We start from the raw sequence: 22,241 nt of genomic DNA on the forward strand, positions 1-22,241 counted from the left end.
AAAAATGACACCACTTACAAATGTAACAATGTTTAGTGGCAGGGCTCAGGGCAAGGTCCAAAATGCCCTTTACTGGTTGAGAGAGGGCTGAGGCTGGAGCTGCCACGCCGTCAACCGGAACTGAGTGACCTGGGAGTACGGGACTGGGCTGTTGCTCATAGCCAGCAAGTCTGGTCTGAGTGGCAACTGAATGTAACAGCTGCCTGCAAGTTGGAGCAGAATGACAAACCATGGCTGGCAGGGCCACCATGGCGTGATGAGAATGCAATCTACCTGCTCTGCTTGAAGACGAGAGACCACGCTGGACAGCACTGGCAATAGTGGAAAGATGTACAGGTGGGTGGATGTCCAATCCAGGAGGAAGGCATCTCCCAACAGCCTGTCTGGTGGAGGCAAGACGTGCTCCAAAGACAAACAAGTCCAGAAGGGGAGTGTGCCATCTGACAAAGAGTTCCCATGCCTGGGAAGGATGAAGGGACCATTAGTGGTCAGTATAAACTGTCTGACTGAGGGAGCCAGCAAGAGAGTTCTTGATGAATGGCACTGATGGTTATGGTATACCAGTCCCCGATTCTGATGATGAGGGCAAGCAAATCACAATCGTGGTGGTGGTAGTAAGGTGGACAATACTGTCCATGAGCAAATGAGAGATAAGGTGCAGTGCCATTTGTACTGCGAGTAACTCCAAATAGTTGATGTGCTCCATGCCCTCTATGGCCGCCTAAGGACCATGGATGGTGTGACCCTTGAGGTGAGTGTCGGTTGCTAACATCGCCCACACAGAGATTGGAGCGATGAGTCCACTAGTTGAGAGACCTGTGGATGGCTAGAGGGACAATGACACATTCATTGGGCTCATCCTGCATGGGATGAAGTGCCCGAAGAAACCAATTCTGGAGAGGCCGAAGGTGCAAACAGGAGAAAAGAGTGGCAGCTGTGGTGAATGCCATGTGTCCCAAAAAGCACTGGACATCCTTGGCATGGATGTATGGCTTCTGCCAGACTCAAAGAGCTAATGAATGCAGATTCAGAAACCTGTCTTCTAGCAAGTAGGCTCTTGCATGCCAAGAGTCCAATACAGGCCCCATGAATTGGTTGTTTGGATAGGCTGAAGAGATTTTACCTTGTTGATAAAAAGACCAAGCGTCTGCTATAAAGAGAGTAAAGTGAATGTTCCTCTGTAGATACTCACAGGACTGTGCACCAGCAACCAGCCATAAATATAGGGGGAAACTACTACCCCGTGCACCCAGGGATGAGCCGGCATACAGCCATCTCCTTAGTAACACCTGTGGAGCTGTGGAGATACCAGAATGAAGAACTTGAAATGAAAAAACTTGACTGCTAGTAAAAAGTGACAAAAATCTACCGTCTTGTGGTCTAATACCACATGAAAAAAGGCATCCTTCAAATCAATGCTACTGAACCATGTCTTGCTGGATAACAGAGGGAGGATGGTTGGTAATGACAATACCTGAAATTTGCAATATGCAATATATGCATAAAATCCTGAAAGGTCCAAACCTGGCCAAAGCCCACTGCCTTTATTGGAAACCAAAAAACAGCTGGGGAAAAGGAAAAAGAAGGAAACATAGAAAGATGTAAAGAAGCTACTGCTCCTTTGAAACAAGTAATTACCTCCTGCTATAACACAGGAGGAGGAGTGGCCCGTAGAGTCCCTACTGGGGACAGTTTGAAAAATTCAATTGCATAAACATGCTCTGTAATCTCCAACACCCATGAGTGAGAAGAGATCTAATGCCATGCATCTAAAAATGATGAGGTGGAGCTCCAAAAACTGGAGCTGAAGGGTTGGAGGCTATTAAAGAAGAGAAAATGCATGCGAAAAAACTATTGGCCCTGATCTTCTTCTTTCTCTTTAGTTTGTTGTCACCCCTGGATAATTAAGCTGAGGGGCTGGCCACCACAATCTAGGCTAGATTGTGGTAAAAAGCCAAACTTAGAAGCAGGCTATGTTCTGCCATGGGCAGTTATCCTGCCATTGCTCTGCCTACTTTGGAGAGGGTAGAGGATCTACACATGCTGGTGGATGGCTGCTGCAACAGCAGCAAACACCTTAGTACTGTATCGGTGCTGTGCTTAGCCGTAGCGTTGTGATGAGAAGCTAAGGTGAGATACTACTGACAGAAAGCCCTTGGGATCTGTTGATGTTGTAGGGGAAGAAGATCCAAAGAAGGTGCTGAGCTACCTGAGAGGCTGCCAGACAAGCATGGCAATGAATCATGCAAGTAAGTAGGCTAGCAGTGGGGTGGATCTTCTTATCACAGTGGATTAAACAACTTTGACCACAATAAAGTTCAGTTTAGTAGGCTTAACTAACCACTCTGCTGAAAAGGTGCGTATGCAGTAAAGTGCAGTTACAAACTTAGAAATTCCAGACACAGATACAGGAGTTGCCCTTTGTTTTTCTCAAAGCTTAAGCGAATATGGAAGTGCTGGGAGAACTGGGAGAACTGTACTTGGAGCTTGTTTCTGCTGTTGCTCAACTGAGAAAAGCAGATCCTCTAAGCAATCAAGGAGAAAAAATTAGGTAACACATCCCCTAAGGAAGCTGGGATGGAAAAGTCCTCCTCAAGAGTAGGAGAAATCTGCTACTCATAGGAGTCAGAATCTACATCAGACTCATTGACTGGTTGCAGCTGAAGGAAGCACCAGAATGAGCTTAGGAAAAAGTTTTAATAAACTCCTGAAAACCAAAAGAAGGGACTCCAAATCCTTGAAAAGGAAAGGAGGGTGCAGTTTGCCTATGCAAAAGAGTAGCAACCTACCTGTTGAGGCATGGGCCAAGTGGAGATGGGGCCCAAAAGACACAGTACTTACATTCTGAGCCGTCACTGAAGCTCCCAGGCAGCATGACGCAGAGGGAGGATAGTAGCCCGAAGGCCCCTCCAAGGAGTTATATTCCATGGGCTTAGACCCAAAGCCTTGGCAGCCATCACTCACACAGGTGGCGTGGCTGCCTTGAGCCTCCCCTCCCCTGAGGGGGGCAAAAGCATGGCAGGAATTGTTGCAACCCGAAGGCCCCTCCAAGGCGTTATATGCCATGGGCGTGGAGGCAAAGCCTTGGCTAGCCATCACCCACACAGGTGGCATGGCTGCCTTGAGCCTCCCCTCCCCTGAGGGGGGGCAAAAACATGGCAGGAATTGTTGCAACCCAAAGGCCCCTCCAAGGCGTTATATGCCATGGGCGTGGAGGCAAGCCTTGGCTAGCCATCACTCACACAGGTGGCGTGGCTGCCTTGAGCCTCCCCTCCCCTGAGGGGGGCAAAAGCATGGCAGGGATCGTTGCAGCGTCCACTGCCTGCTGGGGTAAATGGGGCAGAGAAAGCACGGGCAGTGAGAGCAAGCTGTCCTTAAAAAACAGAGACAGCTGAGAGGCGTGGCTGCAACCCAAAACAAAGTTATTGGTACAAAGCCACAGTGGCAGTTTGTTGCCACAAGCTCTACCAGTTCCTGGGTCTGGAAGGGGTGGTAGGCTGGTAAAAATCTTCTTCCCTCCTGCTTTCTGAGCGAGGGGAACAGAAGAAAAAGAAGGTAAGTCACTGCCCATTGCCAAAGGCAAAAAAGCCTGCACCTCAGAGGACACGGCTTTTTTTTTTTTTTTTAGAGGGAGGGAGTGGGTTTGTCCTCCCACTAGCCTAAATAGGATAAACAAAGGTCCCAGAACAAAAGTTGGAATTGCTGTCTGTTAGAGTAGTCAAACTGGAGTCCTTGAGTCAAACCAATAGTTGTTTTAGGAGAGAACACCGAGTTGTTGCTGCTTTCGCGGACAAAAGGAATTAAGGCTCCAAGCCCCGCTGCCTGGCTTTATTAGGAGTAGATGGGCGGGGCTGGAGTCCCTAATTAGGAAAAGCTTTCAAGAAAGATCCGAGTCAGCTGCGTGGACACAGGGAAATACCACAGGTGTGGATTTCACAGTACCACGCAGAAGAAAAGACTAAAAACTTTCCAAAGCTTTAACTTCTGTGATTCCATAGCATAGCTCTTGCAGTTAAAGTGGTGTCAAACTGCATTAATTCCACAATGTAGATGTACCTCACGAAGCCATATAATCTATTTCCAAACAATGATCAGTCGCAGGCTTCTAAAAGTAACATGTGTTAAAGAGACAGGAGAAGAACAGTTTCCAAAAGCAGGGCTTGCCCTTCCAGTAAGCAGGTGAAGCAACTGCTCTAGGTGGCAAATACTGGGCACAAAAGTATCATTTCCCTCTTCTTTCCCATAGCTGTTCTCTGGTGTCACCTGTTATGAAGATTTGATTGTGAATCCATCTGACTACTATACATCGAGTGGGACATCTATATTACTAGTGTATACAGAAAATATATGAAGAAATTCATGGAGAAATTCATGAAGAAATTGATGAATGGCCCCTTTAAGAAATAAAACAGTGAAGAATTATATCCTTACTATTGGCCACCATTTAGTGGGAAGATGAGATCCAAGATTATCAATTATATAAATAATATCAGTATATGGCTGCAATTAATGAGAACATATTTACTCTACAACTTTCAGTTTTCCCTGTCATACTGGGTGGAAATAATGGAATTGTAGTCCAAAAATAACTTTTCCAAGTTCTAAATGAGATATCATTTGTATTCAGGAGAGACCATGTGCTCAAATAACTATGAATTTAACAGTATGATCTGAAAGTATTGTACAATTACACCTGTATCTATTCTGGAAAAAAGCTAGCATTTAGAGATATGTGTGCCACATTATGTGAATATGTAATGTGTATCAGAAGAGTACCTTTGTGCTTTGGAAATGTGAGAAGTTTAAAATATTAACAGCATGAATCTATAATCAATTTATATTGTAAGCAGAAAAGTACAGAGCACAGCAGATGCAGAGGTAAATAAATGAACTCTTCTGGATGGCAGCTGCCCAGATTTTAATGTGCCTTACAAAACAATACTGCTGAGACTCAATTAAAGCCATTACAATAATTAGTAAATTACTGTAAGGAAACTAGCTTAAAGATGTTATGAGCTGTGGACCCCTGTAATAATGGCAGTTCTAAATTTTTAGTACAGCTAGTTTTCTTTTCCAGTTCAGGCTCTTTTTCCTTCTATGAAGGCATGGTGGCTTAATGACTATTCATCCTTTCACATTGGGGAGGAAATACTAACTGCAGAATGAAAGAGTATGTGTACTGGCAAGATCATTAGCTTGAATAAATGTGACAGCTGAGCTGCACCAGAAATACCACAGTTAGCGGTAAGCACAAACTGCATGTTGGGGTGAAAAATACTGTAATTACAAAGGATGAGGTGGGGAGTGAGACACAACGGAGGCGTCTCAGTTTTTATCTTCAAAGAAATCGATAGCAGTTCAGACTGCTACTTTACACAGGAGTAGAGCTAGGTGTATGAAAGAGCTTATTGATTTGCCTGAGTGATGTTATTGTAGTGAATAATGGACTGGAAGAGAAAAAGGCTTGTAAATGCAAAGCAATCTTTTCCAGGATATCTGTATTTATTTATCTAGCTACCTCTTGTTGGTTGCATGTGTGAGAGAAGGACACTGCCTGTTTGAGTATTCTTGTGCTTGTTTATTCAGGCTGGCTTAGAATATCATTTTCCAGTTACTGGTATTTTGCTGGACAAAGTTACCCAATGATTTTAACTCAGCCCTTTCAGCTTGCAAAGTATGTCTTTAACCTTTTAAACTATCTTCCCAAGCGTAAGAAAATGAAATTATTGTTTAACATGAATGTCTCAGTGTTACATTTTAGCTCCTGCTGTATAAATCCAGGGCATGTGTGGGTATACAGCTGAAAGCACCTGGATTAGTCTATGTGGTCATGTACTTACAAATCATTTTTGACTTATGGTGTCCCTATGGTTAACCTATCATGTTGTTTTCTTGGCAAGATTTGTTCAAAGGGGGCTTGCTATGGTCTTCATCTAGAACTTGCCAACAGCTGAATGGCTATTCAGAGCTTGGTTTCCTAGAATTCAACTCCAGTGTTCCAACTGTACTGGCCTCTCTACCTCCTTCAAATGTATGGACATTTGTGAAATGGCAATAATCTGCAATTGAAATGGACATGCTACCAAGCACCACAAAGTGTCCGCCTTTACCACACCAGCTTGTTGTCTTGCAGCAACTATGTTACAGAAGCAAATGGAAACATATAATTATTGAAACATTCACTATCATGCTTCTCTGATTGGACTATGGTATTGCTTTGGCAAAACTTAGTTCCACGATCTTCTGCATCTCTTTGCTAAACCCCCTTCCTTTTGCAATTGCTCAATTATGAACAAGAAAAGAGAGAGAAAGAAAAAAAAATGAAAGAAAAGAAAAATGGAGGAAAATCAATCTCAACCTGCCTAGGAATAGTAAGAGGGAGAGGGAGAGAGAATGATAATTATGCCCATTCATGCCACATGACTGCCAGAAGATCAGAATTGCAGTAGAAGGAACCCATTGCAACACTGGAACAGAGCAATGTTTGGAGCTTTTTTGAGCCATTTCCATCAATACAAACAGATGATCCAATAATCATTGAAATGCAAAACAGCAATGGGAGAGGTGCAGTGTTGATTAATAAGTACAGCCAAACAGACTATTATCCTACTGAAATTGTGATTAAGTAGGCTTGTGTAAAGTCCTCAGTTCAACTGTGTAAAATGTGTATTATGAATTCCGCAGCCACCAGAGAGTCAATGCATTGTCTTTAGCAAGTTACTTTAAGATTTTTAAGCCACAAGGAAGGGATTAAAAACAAGCAAACAAATGATCAGCAAGAGAGATATTGGGAGAAGTCATACTGAAGCCAAAAGCAAGAATGAGGTAGGCAAAAGAGAATGCCTTGGCAGGAAAAATTGCCTAAGCAAGCAGAACTAAGTAGAACCAGGTGCTCCATTTCCTCACAAAAAAGGAACTAAGTATAAACAAGAAAAGATGGAGGAAAACAACATATTCACATTGAGGAGGGTCTGTTTTTAGAGCAAGGAATGTAGTCAGAGAGACTACATTCTGATATTGTGTAGTGCAGCTAACATGTCTCTTCTGTGACCCCATCCACTTGATATCTGATACTACTGGAAAGAGGAGGAAACTGGGTTCTTGGGAGACTCTGGTATAATTAGTGTTACTAGAGTGGGAACTGGACAGAATTATTTAAAAGTTGTGTAGAAGAGAGAATTTTAGCTTGTCATATAACAAAGTAACAAGCAGCACATGTTGATAACCTGTTCCACACAGCCATTAAAGGTACAGAGGCCCTGTCCAGTTTTCACTCTGGCTCCTCGAGACATGGTGCTTTGCTTCACCAAAGTGATAGCAGGTAGATTTGATCTGATGTGCCTTGCAGATGTTTTCCTCTTTGAAGGTGGAGGGAGGGATGGGACGATAAGCAAACCTTGACTTGATCCAAACCAGTAGGGAGGAGCTGATCACTAGAATTACAGTAATTGGTACTTTAGGGGAGAGTGACCATATAATGGTCTCACTCATGATTGTATGATGATTCATCATACATAAAATCTGGCTAATCAAGATGAACCATGAATTTCAGGAAAGCTGATTTTATTGAGCACAGAGAGATAGCCCATAAAACCCTTATTAGGATTTTGTTCCTGATAGTGGGACACATGAAGTCACTGCTGACACTGTTCTGCTGTCTGAAATGGGAGATTCCCCTGCCATATGGGAGGGCTTAACATGAATAAAAGTTTGTCAAGCTGTCATAACCTAATTTGGCTGTTCATACTGTCTTGTTTCTTTATTACTAGGTGTAATTAGGGTTGTTATGCTCTTTTTGTTTCTTATTTGTAAACACATATGAGGGACCCAACTCTGATAGAGCTGGGCAGTAGGCCTTCAGCTTTTGGTCCCTTTTGTGTAAATCTCAAATTTATGTAATCTGCACCATAAAAACCCCAGTAACTCTAATAAAATATCATTGCCATGATAAGCTAAAGATGTAATATGTGTTAGAGGTAGTACTTAGTCTAGCTTTGAGCAGCACCAGATTGCAGAAATGAATTTCACCAGACCACAACAACTTCATTTTGAGGAAAAGGAATCAAATCAGGAGTGCTGGGTTTTGCACATTTTCAAAGTGGGAGAGAGAAAAAGAGCCAGTCCAACAGATCCGTAGCCATAAAGTATGGCTGATGAATCTTTCTAGCAGGACTGCATCACAGAGCAAGACTACAAAGTTTACTAGTAAATGCACCCTTGAAGTATACAGACATTATTAAAGAGAAGCTAAGAAGGTCAGCATGAAACTATATACTTTTCCACCACTATTTGTTTGGTGTGTACATGTGTGTATCCTGAAATAGAGAGATTATCACTTCATGTTCGCTTGGAGACAGAACAGGTATTAAATTCAACAATCCCCTTTTTTGCAGCATCTACAATACATAATAGTAATAATAATGGAATACCTATAGGGCAGTTATGATTCCAAACCATAATACTATGCAGTCTCTCCCAAAATTACTACCTAAATGGTTTTCCTTTTTCAAATGCACAAGGAATGCACATGCCCGACTAAATATAATCTGGTAATATAAAACATAATATGCTTGAAATGGCATAAATGTCTTTTTCCTGATAATTTATCATAATGACTCATTCAAATGAGTGGAGTTATATGTACATTAGCTCTTCTACCTCCAAGACATACTTTGGAACATACTTATTTTTATGCAGTGTTTCTAAAGTCTTTCAAAAGTCTTTTTGCTTTGCTCTCTAAGAAGCTATTGAAATACAAACTGTTTTACAAGATAGCTGCCAATAATGTAAGGGAATATTGTTACTTCCTGCTATGTAATTTGAATTTTCATATTTCTGAGGTGCTCAAGGTACCACCTCAAAGTCTCTGAAAATTATAATTTGTAAGAAAATTATATATATATATATATATATATATATATATATATATATAGCACATATATAATGTAAACAAATTTGCAAATGGATGTATAAATGGGATGAAACTGACTCATCAATTAACACATGCAAAACTGGCACAAATAGAAATATTCTGGTCTGTGCATATCTACCCAAGGCAAGTATCTAATGGCATTTCCAGGCCATTTTTTTAGTGCAGTGGCACTCAAGATTCACAGGTTCCATGGAAACTTTTTCAGATCTCATAAACATTTCAGAATTCCACTTCTAGATGGGGGAAATTAATGGATGTAGCAAATCAGTGTAAGTGGCACAATTAAAATGAGTTATTTGCTATGCAAAACCCAATGCAAATTTTCCTGTCATTTGAAGGGAATATCACCTTCTGTATCCAGAGTTTTTCTTTGTTTTGTTTTTGGCGGGGGTGACTATATTCTTGCCCTCTCCCAAATCCCAATGTCAGCAGAGCAGCATTAAGGTAGTTCCACTTACTCTGCATACAAAGCCCATCTGTGCAGTTCTTAGACTGCAGAACAAGACCATCGCAGTCCTTGCCACCATTCTTTGGGGCTGGTGATGTGCATTCCCTTCTCCGCCAGTGGGTACATTCAGTTCCACATGTAGACCATTTACTCCAAGCTGTCCACCTTCCATCCACTGTAACCAAAAATAAATAAATAAAGACAAAATGGTGAGTGGAGGGAAGGGGAGATTAAAATAAAGATAAGATGTGAATTTGTTGTGTTTGAAGAGTTGTAAACTATCAAAGACCTCAAATACTTTCCCCAGGGCTCAATCTTTTCCCTTTTCTCTAATGCTATTTCACACCTACACAAAACAGCTGGGAGAGGTTACCCAGAGTTTTCCGATCACAGATCACTGGTATGCTGATGACACCCAGCTTTACTTCCAAGTCAACTGTCCCTGTGCTAAACTGATGCCTGGCAGTTATAATAGACTGGATTGGGCAAACAGACTGAATCTTAATTCAGAAAAGACAGAGGTGCTCTTGATCAATCAAAAGACAGATCTGGAAACAGAGACGCAGCCGTTCTTAAATGAGATTACCCTCCTCCATTACCACCACCCAACATGTAGGTTTGCAATTTCAGGAAACTTCTGGATTCAGTCCTGACCCTGGAAACCCAAGGTTTAGTAGTGACCAAGGTAGTGTAGTTAAAGCTGGCTGTCAACTGTACCCATTCCTGGAAATGTTGGATATGGCCATGTTGTACATGCCTTAGTTACGTCATCCTGTTTGGATTACTGTGATGTGCTCTATGTGAGACTGCCTTTGAAAAGTACTCAGTAATGTCATTTGGCCCAAATTGTTGTGGTCCATTTGTTAACTGGGGTTGGCTACTCTACTGCCTACCAGTCCATTTTTGGGCAGAACTCAAAATGCTGGTTATGACCTATAAAGCCCTATATGGCTTTGAAGGACCATATTTCCCTTTATGGACCAATTATTAGATAACCTAGAGAGGAATATTGATGGGAACTAAGATGAAGGCCTTCTACTTTGCTTCTGCGGAGGCAGGTAAAACATTTCTGTTCTGTTGGGCTGTTAATGCTGTGTGGTGCTTTCTGAAGGATTTAAAGGGGGCTTTGTTCATATTAAGTAGAATAGTTGAATTTAGAAACTGTATAATTGTTTTAATTGTATATTTATACTTTTACTCTATTTCTTTTTATTGTTATAATCTGTATTATTTTAGTATGTTGTTAGGTGCCATAAATTCCATTATGAGTAGAAAGGCAGGATAATAATAATAATAATAATAATAATAATAATAATAATAATAATATCTTGCTATTCAAAACAGACTAGATGGATAAAAAATTATCTCTACTTTAGCTAGGAAAGAAAAGACCTCAGCAATACCAAAGGATGACACTTCTGGTCACACTAATTTATGGGCCACTTGCCTAGTTCAAGAAACAGCCTGAATTTTTGGAATGCAGTGCTGTGATGAAGCCTCAGGAGGAATTCTTGGCAGTTCTGTCTCCAAGGGACAAAAATCAAATTCCATGCTGAGAGTTGCCAGTCTATGTACAACTGCAATGCCAACTATGAATACCCAGGAGACACTCTGGACTTCAATCCTGACATCATTGAATTCATTGAGGGAAGGATCAGGGGAATGCTGTACCCTCCTGTCATTTCAAAGTGTTTCTTGACTTTAACAAATGCTTGCAGCAAGCAGAAAAAGGATGCTGAATAGCAAACTGCGGGACTAACATCTTCATTAGAGTTTGCAGTGATAGTTTAACAATTTAGAGTTAATGTGAATTACATTGGTCTATATCCAGTTGTTAGTCCCAGCTAGAGTAGATTCACTGAATAAATAAGTTAAACCTATTCTGTTATTCTAATTGGAAGTAACAGTAGGATTCAGGCCATAATACTACACAATCTTCATTTACATTGAACTCAAATACTCAATTTGGTTCAGTAAACATGAGAACCAATTAGAAGTGGAAATATCCATGTTTTCTCTGCATAACTGTGGCCCTCCAGGTGTGGTTCTCCAACTCCACGTTCTTCCAGACATGGCCCAAAATGGGGGCCCTGTTGGACTTTTACCTGAGGTGTTTAAATTACACCTCAGGTAAAAGAGGATTCATTCATGACAAAGCAGGAAAACCCTGCTTTGTTCTGAATTATTTAGACACCCCAGTAGATCCAGGCCTTCCTGAAAGGCCCAGATTTAATGTCTGTCCCCATAGCCCAATTCGCTTCTTCAGTCTTGAGAAGCAAAGAGGGAACCCACCCTCTCTCCAACTCCCCCCCCCCCACCCCCAGAAGCCCTTGAAATAAGAAGAAACAGGGTGCCTGGCACATAGAAATGCTGTGCCAGTTTTTTTTGGCCTCTCCCTGTCTTCTGGCGCATCATTTCTAAGTGCTAGGAGCCCTCATGCTGCCTGATAAATTTATACTTATTTTAAGGGCTTTGAGGGTGGGTTTGGTGGCCCCATGCCGTGCTGGTATGGGGACACCAACCAGGAAAGCCCAGTTGTTTTGGACAGGGCACATTGAGACTTAAACTCACTTCAGAGTGGGTTACTTTAAGCCGCTCTGAAGTGGGTTTAAGCCCTGTCTGGAAGCACCATCCCAGAATCCGTAGCCAGCTTATCCAAGGATGAAGAATACTGGAAGTTGAAGTCCAAAACACCTGGAGGGCCTCAGGTTGTGCAGGCCTGCTGTACTGTGCTGGGAAAATGCTCTATATATTAGCTTAGAAGTCATCCATTCCACCACAATGGAAAACCCAAAGCTACATTTAAAGTTTCAGGAGCCTTCTTAAGACTTCACTATGTCATCAGGAGAGTGAAAAATTGTAGCACTCTATTCCACGCTTTCATGTGCTTTTATATCATGTAACATATCTAAAGTATCACATTCCCTCAAGTTATTTTTTAATTATGGCAACCTTAAGCCAAATCTATCATGGGGATTTCATGGTAAGATTTGTTCTTTTCCCTCTTCTGAAACTGAGAGAGTATGGCTTGCCTCAGATCACCCAGTGGAGTTCCACAGTTGAGTTGGGATTTGAACACCAATCTCCAGAGTCATAGTCCAATGCTCTAAACACTACACAACAGCAAGGATGACACTCTATTAGGTGAATAGGCAAGTTGAATGCCGGGTCAGTCCAAAACATAATCTCACTCAGTCACAATTTAATTGTGGATGAAAGGGCTGACTAAGGGAGCTTGGATGAATGTCTTTCTGTAATTCTGCTGTAATTCTGAGTACTGAGTCCCTTTCTATATAAAGCTTCTTCTTCTTTTTTTTTTTTTGGAGGTCGGGGGGCAGGGAGAAAGTTCCTCAGTCTTAATTTTCTTCCTCCTTTGTACAGTTGGACATTTTTTTAGCACCATCAACACTGGGAGGATGGTGGTTGGGATAGGAAAAGGAACAGATTCGGTGATGAGAATCCCAAAATTGTTTTAGAGCAGCTTTCTGCAACTGAAAGCTTCCAAATGTTAGAAAACAATGCTTCATAAACCATCACTTGTGAGGAGCCAGAAGTTATGATTTTTTTTCTAGTGTCAAAGACCAGTATTGCACTTGTGTGCATTGACTATAATTGTTTCATTCTGTCTGGAAACTCTCCAGGGTCTACAAGTTGATAGCTCGTAGACTTTCATCCAAATGCTTCAGGCCATATTTTTTAACTTTACTAACCCTTGCTTCCCCCAATTAACTGAGCTTACTAATATGTATTTGGCTCTGTATGATTCTTCATACTTAAATTCCATCTTATTTCCAGAGATTTCAACAGATCTGAGGTTTAAGTCTCTTAAGATGTTGAGCTTTGAAATGTTACGTAAATGCTCAGAATTACAGAGGATTGAGACGATGGGAAAGGTTTAATGCCACAATAGGAATTAATTTCACTGCTATTTGGGATATTTATATAACACAAGGCATTTATTTGTCAGTGGAGAAGGGGGGGGGGGGACAGAGAGCAAAGAAAGAATTCATATCTAAAAAGGTTTATTTTTGAAAAATAAGATAGCAACCAAATGCAGGCAAATAGATCATCAAAATGTGTAATATACCTGGACATAGGGTGGTACATGCTATTTTCTGTAAATTTTGGCCTTCACAGAAGGAACCCCCATTGAGTGGAGCAGGGTTGGTGCAGGTTCTTGTACGCTTCTGAGAACCTTTTCCACAACGGCTGTTACAAACTGACCATTCAGTCCAAGTTGACCATCCTCCATTGACTGAGAAGTGAAAGAAACAAAGATACTTAAGTAAGAACAGTCAATTAAGCAAGCATTGGCATCTTACTGATATACCATATATACTCATGTATAACTTGACCTCAGGGCAGGTTTGGGGACCAAATTATGGATTTTTATGTGACCTGTGAATAAGTTGAGAGTTATTCCACAGAGAGGGGAAGGCACTAATGCCACTGCCACCATTTCCCCACTGAGGCTGTTGAAAAGGCCAGAAGCGATTCTGGATGATGTATTGGGGATCACTAGGTCTTTCTTTTGCTTTTTGCCATTCTACTCAGAGAAGGGGATATATATATATATATATATATATATATATATATATATATATATATATATAAAAGGGTTAAGGTACAGCAGTTACACTGATCAATGGATAAATTGGTTCATGCTCTTGGGGTTGATTTTTTTTATTAAAATTTTCTAGAGTATAAGGTAGCGCAGTGGGTTAAACCACTGAGCTGCTGAACTTGTTGACCAAATGGTCGGCAGATCAAATCTGGGAAGTGGGGTAAGCTCCAATTGTTAGCCCCAGCTTTTGCCAACTTAGCAGTTTGAAAACATGCTAATGTGAGTAGATCAATAGGTACAGCTTTTGTGGAAAGGTAACAGTGCTCCATGCAGTCATGCTGGCCACATGACTTTGGAGATGTTTACAGAAAGCACCGGCTCTTTGGCTTAGAAATTGAGATGAGCACTATCCCCCAGAGTCAGATACAACTAGACTTAATGTCAGCAGAAACCTTCACCTTTACTACAGGGTCATGCTTTTATGGTTTCATACACTGTTGGATTTTCCTGCTAGCCTCTCCAATAAAGCAAATGTAAACATTCAAATATTGCTGATGCTTAATCACTATACTTAACTGTATTCATGAATTGGCATTTTACTTAAGCTCTTCTCCACTGTATGCCATGCAATTTCCTTCTCGATTTCCCACTGACAGCTAAACTATTCAGTAAAGTGTATATATTTCAGGCAACTATCCAGCCGATCTTAAATTCTCACAACAGAATGTTTATTTTTATTTCAGTTGGTACATGCAACAGAGACAGGTAAGAATGGATTCTAAAGAAATGAATATAAGTATACAAATGAGCAAGAAGGTAGCAAGATTTTGGCCTTCCAGATATTCTAGCCTACAACTTCTATCATTCCTTCTGCATAATCAATAATAAAAGATTTGTAGGAAGCATCATTCAGAATATCTGGAGGTCCAAAGTTTTCACCATCTCTTTCTTAGTAGATGTATTAACTTTGTTATCTTAATTACCCTTTGTTGTGTATCACATTATCAAATTATGTAGCTTTCCCTTCTCTTTTATTGCTATTTGCTTCATGTATGGCTTGTAGCATGCTTGAAGTAGGCTTGCTTATTCATATTGAAATGCAGACTTGTCCACATTGCTCTGGAACATAAGGCATCCTTCCAGCTTGCACAGATGGGCTACACCATTACTATGAGCAAGGCTATTTATTGTACTGATGGAAATTCACAAAACAAATAAGCAAATATTGTACTTGCCATGTGACAAAAGCCTACTGAGAACCCTGAAGGCTGGCCTGTCTTAGCCTATAGGCAGTCAACAGCAGAAATTAATGTGTTCACACATGGACAAAGAAGCCTCCAGCTTCCTTTCTCTCGGTTGTTTATCTCATTGCATCTCTTTCCTTAGCAGTTAATTTTCCACCCGGCTTCCAACTCCTAAGGAGCCCTCAGATTTCTCAGTTGCCAAGGTGCTCCCATATGGTGAGTATAATGTGCACTTCAGTTCTAATTTTATGCTGGATAAATGCATCCAGGATGCTTATTCCCGCTGCATGTTTTAAAGCCTTGGCAAGTGAAACAAAGTTTAAGTCATGGGTAGGTTCCTGAGGGCCTGACGCTCCACAGGCACAAGAAGAATTAGACATTGAACATGAGTATAATTTATTAAGCATCATAATTTATTCAGTGAAAGTAAAATCAAACATATTATTTATTTTCATGTTCTATGTTCTATTCCAGAGTCCCTTGCCAATGTTTTAACTGAAACAGGTCCTGTTAAATATATAGTATTTTTTTGTGCAACTCAACAGATGAACTGTTGTGTCATTCTCTTTTTGGAATGGTTGTCTTTCCTCCTTTTCTTTTAAAAATATAGTGCTAAATTTTTAATACACATTAAAATTGGTGCTAGAAAGCTTGTACAAGTTCCTAACTCTCTCCACATTCCTCACATTGGTTCAGCAAAGGACAATGCATTTTCAGTACCTAGTCAAGCATTGAGAAAAGAATGGGGAGAAAGAGGGAGAAGAAGGTAAATTTGCTCATGTTCATGTATGCCTTGTTCTTTCAGTCTGAATTGCACAGTGCTTATTTATGGTAGCATTATATAAAAAATACTGCCATGTTGTTACATGTCTCTGTTGCATCAGGTCTATTCAACCAATTTCCTATATAAAATGGAATTGAAGTTCCTCATTATGATTTCGCTGAAGCAACTGCTTACATTTAAACAAAAGGATACTCTGGCTTTGAAAGGAAGGTGAAAGCCCCATCAGTTTTGTAATTAAACTAATGACAATAAAATACTCCTAAAACATTAGCTATTATGTTATAAAAGCAAGACCGTATTATCACAATTATTATTACCTTAATAGACAATAAAAGTCATCTTATGCACTGCTCCAGTCACATGTAACACACCAGGAGACTTGTCTATGTTGGCTTGAAGCTCCACACAGGAGAGATTAATACATATAGATGCTTGATAAATGGACCCACAGAACTATATGAAAATTTTAATATTATTGGCACTTGCAAACAAAAATAATGTTTTGAAATAGAGAGGGGGGCTGTAAACACACATAAATAGAGTTATGGCCCTTTGCTTTAGGGAACAAAAGAATATCCAAAACTACTTGATGAATAATTAAAAATGCTATTTCTTGAGTCTCTGACAAGAAAAATCATTGATTGATAAGAATCTTTGCAGTTTAAGTCTTGTTTTGCACAAAAAATGATGCATTTCTGTGTGTAGGAAACAGTGCTTCCTGCAAATAAATGTTCTTCTCTGCACAACATACCATATGTAAAATTTGTGCAGAACAAGGCTCCAATGACAAAATCTTCTCCCAAATGAATTGGTGTAGAAATACTATTTTCAGTCCTAGAGAGAAAATGCCAAAAAACCCTCCAAAATAAACCCCCCATGTCTATCTTGAGTAGAATATGTTCCCAACAGCAATCTAAAAACTGTGAAGTTTTGAAGACTTTCTTAATGAAAACACTTGCTAAAAATACCAGTGTCTTTTTTTTGAGAATAAAATTACTTTGTTAGAGGTCTAAATGATGGATATATAGATTTTAGAGGGCATTCACACAACTAGGTGCATATTCATCTTGTAGGGTCCTGAAGAAAAATGGCAGTCTGGATGGTAAAATTGCATATAGGACATTTGGCAGATATTTCATGTGGCAGTTTAATGAACATGAGGCTGAACTATTTTTCTTACCATATACAATGACAGCAGCTGTTGTACTTTTCCTCTTTGCCACAATGTTTTTGGCAACACAAGTATAATTGGCTGTGTCAGAGAGACGTGCCTGCTTTATAATCAAGTTGTGGTCTATAGTAATGTAAAAATTCCGGTCTTCTACAGGATCAATCACTTCTTCATTTTTCAGCCATTCAACCTGTTAAGAGTTACAAATAAAATTAGGAGTTATCACTAAAACAGCCAAGGCATTTTTGTTGCAGAAAGACCATGGTGGGAATCCATTAAGCCAAGTTACAGTGGCCATAACTCCTGACTATGACAATTTGTGAAGAAAACCGTATGGCACATGATTATTTTCTCAGTGGGATGTTTTAATGTATGGAGACATCCTTTCTACCCATTCATGTGCCATCCTTACTGAGTACAAATGTATCCTGGCAGCCAATCTATGATTCCTACTGGAGAGTGAGGTATTCTTATGTATATGTGAGTGTGAGTGTGTGATGACCTCATGTGTAAGTCAAGGAAAGGCTTGGTCCGAAATTATGGATTTTAATATGACTCATGGATACAACTAGGATCATTATGTAGAGAGGGGAAAGCACTAGTGCTGATTCAGTGAGCTAGTTATCCCCAGTTGCTGTCACCACCATTTTCTCACCCAGGCATTCAAAACCGCCTTTCTTCACTCTGTTCAGAAAAAGGATTCCTTTTTTTATTAAAATCTTATTAAAGAAAGAAGACAAAAGATATTTGAATAGAGTGATGAAAGGAGAGAAATAATATGTTTGGGAAGAACCTAAAGGTAGTTTCTCCTCCTACCCTACTCTTTCCACCACAACCCCACTTCTGACCTTCTTGAATGCTTAAGTGAGACAATGGTGATCGAAGGAGCACTGAGAGAGAGCAGAGGGGTCAGTGAGTCTTTTTAGGTTCTCCTAAAATGGGCCAAGTTCTTACCTTTCACCACTCAATTGATGGGATTGTCCCACCCCTCTATATATACAGTATATACAGTATATGAGTGAAAGTACAGTACTTACATAAACTTGTGAATCAGTTAACCCAGGTTTTGAGGCCAATGTTTTTACTAAAATTCCTAGACTCATACATATAGTAATTTATTCATCTTTGTGAATCTATATTTATATCTACGTGCATATGTATCAGCAACATCTAGCCCTTGCAATTCTGAGAACTTCTGCATATGAGATGAGACAAGTTTCTTGGTGATCCTTGAGATGACTATTTCAAGCACTACATTGCATTTCCTGTCCTACTAAACCATTCTTTTCATTTGCTTCCCTCCTGAATCTGCTTCCTATCCTTTGTTTGCTTTGGAATTTCTGCTCCCTTATCCAGAAAACTGTGACTGTAAGGCTCTTGGGGTAAGGATATTTCATTCCTGCTATTTATAAACCATCATGCATATACATGTATTAAAATGACAAAATAAATACATTGGAGTCATTTGTGATGAGGCAAGTTAATGATGCAAAGGCTTAAAATGTAGTTTTGTACGCACAGGTTTCTCTCATTCAAATATTACACACAAAACATTTTGTAAGACAAAATGTGTATAGAAGCAAAAAAGAACATGTGTGAGCTACCCTTGGGTATATGTATATAGATCTTACAATCTGCGCATTATCCAGAGTCACATTTACAGGAAATTTATAGCTTCATGTATTATTCACTTATTTCATGTTTAAACAGTTTATAGAGAAACAGAGGGAAACAGTTAAGGATCTAAATATATGCTTTCTAGCCACACAATCCTCCATTCATTTCTCCTTTAAAAGAAGCACCTCATTCTCCCAGAGCTGCCTGAGGTAAGTTAGTCTAACGTAACTTGGCTGAACATTGAGTAGCTTATTTGCTTTTTAACTAAGCATGCTTTGGAGGCCCAAGAGTGATCAAAGCAGTGCCTTCATGTCACAGAACGTTAGAATGAATGCCCCACACTTTAATCTAGTAAAAAACAGGGTGGGGGACACAAAATATTCCTTGCACCCAGTCCGTTCTCACTACTAAGAAAGACCTGGTTTGTCCTGACAAAGATCCTTGTTAACTCTAAACCATTTGAACATCTGCCCAAGGGCACTGGAAGCCAAATAAATTTGGTTGATATTATTTCAGTCTTATAGAAGTGACTATGATCAGTCATCCGAGCAATTGAGCTCTTCCTGTTAGGTTAGCATAAAGCTTGGTTCATTTTTAGTAGATCCAGAAAAGTAGCCATTCCTAAATGATAGGAGTCTGGCCAGTTATTCCATTTTAGCATGTAAAATATTTTGGTGATAAATATGCAACATTTTCTACTCAGTCCATGCTATCTTATCATTCAGTATCTTATCATTTGATTAGCTTTAGCCAAATTTGTAACTTATCTTCAGTGGTTGCTATTGTGCTATTGAGCGGGTGTGAGGTTATAGCAAAAGTTCTGCTTGTGATCATCTTTTTGACATGTGCAATCACTAAGAAAGGAATATTCATTCATGAATCAACTCTTGGGTTTCTCTAAGTCTCGTGTTAGGGCAATCAATAATGAAAGGTCAGGCACAGAGCTGGCTTCTGTGTTGATATCTGGCTGCACTTATTCAGTACATGTCAGGAACATATTGCTATGCATTCATCACCCTAATCCTTTCCTGTTGGTCGTAGTGCAAACAACACACAATCTGTACTGGTTGTATAGTGGAAGCAACAGTCATAGGTGTTGTTCTTTCACTACTGATTACATTTGTTTTCACTTTGCACTGCTTCCCTGCACAGCCATCAAGCTTATAACAAAACTAACTAAAATTATTTTAAAGCCAGTGCAAGTTTTTGAGATATCCAGAACTTTTAATTAGGAAAACTGTTAGATAAAACAAGGCAGAAAGAGAAGGGAGAAGTCTATATTTTATGCACCCTCTTTCTAAACACAAAATAACAATAATACACTGTTTTTTTAATCTCCCAAAGGGGACTCAAAGCAACTCAACATAAAAGCATTAGTACACAACTTAAAATATACGAATACACAAAGATTATAACAGAATTAAATATAAACAATATTAAAAATACACAGTTAAAATGCAGAGTAATGTACTAATACTTGTCTGGATTACTAAAATGTTATAAAAGTGATGCAAATATGGGGAGGGGGGTGCAATTTCTTCCAGAATTCATCAATGTATAAAGTAGATGATGGAGAAAAAATGACAATTCCAAAATTACCACTGGGCTTTATCACATCAGACTGGTGTTTCTCTACAACACCAGCGATGCAGGGAATAGAAATATGACAGAGGAATTGTAGACTTCCACAGTAATGGAAGGTAGGAAAAGTGGCAGGAGGATGCATGTGGCATTTTATGATAACTACCAGCAACAGATGTTCTCCTGCTGCAGTTTCAGTTTGTGGCTGAATAGGTGTTAAATAAATGCCAGGGTTCTGTATGCTGGGAAGCACAGTTAATGACTTCTTTTCATCTCCACCAATTAGTGGACTGAATATTATCTTCTTCCAAAGCACAGAAACTTATAATTTTACTGGCACAGAGAAACATGACAGTTCCTACAGCAGCATAGCTAGATATTACATTTGGGTAGTACACAACATTAAAGTCATTTGCATCTGATTGTAAGTATCAGCTAGCACTTGATCTAAGTGGTGCACTTACTATGTTGCACCCTTTCCTTTTGGAAGTGTCCCATTGCCCTTGGTGAAAATAGATTATATATAGCACACGTATATCTGACCACTAGCAAACCTGGGTCTTCTGCAAGGAGACAGGTGATATATCCATTAAATATATTAATTTAAATTAAATATATTAGATAAAGAAATTAGTTGACGATTAAGAAAAAAAATCTTAGCTTGCTTCATTAATTGGCTCTAGCAACAAATGATAAAGACTGAAAAAAATATTTGCATACTTCAGTTGCTGCAGAGATAATACCAACGTGAACATCATACTCCTGGGAGATTAGCATCAACTCTAAATACAACAAAGTACACTGTGAAACACTAGGTCTACAAAAAGCACAGTGTGACATTTATTAATCCAGACAACATATAAGAAGCCAATTGTGATGAAGAATTTAGTGTACATTACAGAGCAGAGAACAAATTAAGGTCTTGGAAAAAGAATAATTTGCTCTTATTGCTGGCTGAAAAAACTATCTCTCTCTCTCTCTCTCTCCCCCCCCCCTTTTTTTTTTATCAAACCATTAAAACAACCTGCTAAAGTAGATTGGATAGTGCAGCAGCTGAGAAAATTTTAATATGAATATCCTGAAATAGAAAATTATCATGCCCCCCTCAGTTTAAATTGGCTGGAGAGGAGAAAGTAAACGAGAGTATAGAGATAAGGATACTAGAACTTGGACAGAAAAGAAATGGAAAAAGCAAGTATCTTTATGGCAACCATATAAAATCATGACAAAGACAGTGCAAAACTGTTTTTGGTTCTGAAACCTCTATAATCCACAGTAATACACTGTATTGTACACACGAAACATGGGTTTGCACAATTATTTTTTCATACTATACTCTCCTACTTCAATAAAATAAAACAAATAATAATAAAAAATTACAGAAATTCCTTTTTCTCATACAGTAGGGAGACTAAACTTTGAAATTATGAATTAGAAAGTACATATTTTATTTCTATAAGTACCTATACTTCTTAAATGAATCTCGCAAAACAGCTGTTTTCCCCTTTCCCCATAAAGTCAACATCTTGCAATGTCTTTAGAGCAGTGCTAATAATGTCTTCCAAAATGCAGCATCCACTTGCAGAGAATGAAAATCCAAACCATTTGCCAATGTTTTATGTGTGTAATTTATCACAAAAGACAGGATATTGCATTTTAAGCTCCTTGGGGCTTTGACCCAAACCACTGGATCTACTTGCAGAGTCTTTTAAAAATGAATCAGTTATAATGTCATTGGTAATAGTAATATAAGGTGTACAAGAAATGCTCCAGATAGAAAAAGTGCATTGCAATTATCTCAGGAGCATGGAAAGCTGGTCGCAATAAAAACAGTTTCATTTATAAAAAGCCCACAATGTCAACATTTTAGGACTCCCTATTAATACTAGATTTCTATGTT

At 39.4% G+C, this 22,241-nt stretch overlaps 1 protein-coding gene across 5 annotated transcripts in view; it reads right to left on the reverse strand.

Moving 5' to 3' along the window:
• The window catches only part of UNC5C (unc-5 netrin receptor C), a 370,394-nt gene that overhangs the window by 58,234 nt on the left and 289,919 nt on the right, over positions 1–22,241 (reverse strand). For 4 of the 5 annotated variants that reach the window (XM_060779209.2, XM_060779211.2, XM_060779210.2 and 1 more), the window contains 3 exons: positions 17,153–17,333; positions 13,468–13,635; positions 9,391–9,555 (listed from right to left, as the gene is read on the reverse strand). In XM_060779209.2, coding sequence (XP_060635192.2) covers positions 9,391–9,555; positions 13,468–13,635; positions 17,153–17,333 — 514 coding nt within the window. The remainder of the gene's footprint in view (positions 1–9,390; positions 9,556–13,467; positions 13,636–17,152; positions 17,334–22,241) is intronic. The other variant, XM_060779212.2, reaches the window with a different exon arrangement.

Source organism: Anolis sagrei, chromosome 5, assembly GCF_037176765.1.
Source record: "Anolis sagrei isolate rAnoSag1 chromosome 5, rAnoSag1.mat, whole genome shotgun sequence".
Taxonomy (NCBI): Eukaryota; Metazoa; Chordata; class Lepidosauria; order Squamata; family Dactyloidae; genus Anolis; species Anolis sagrei.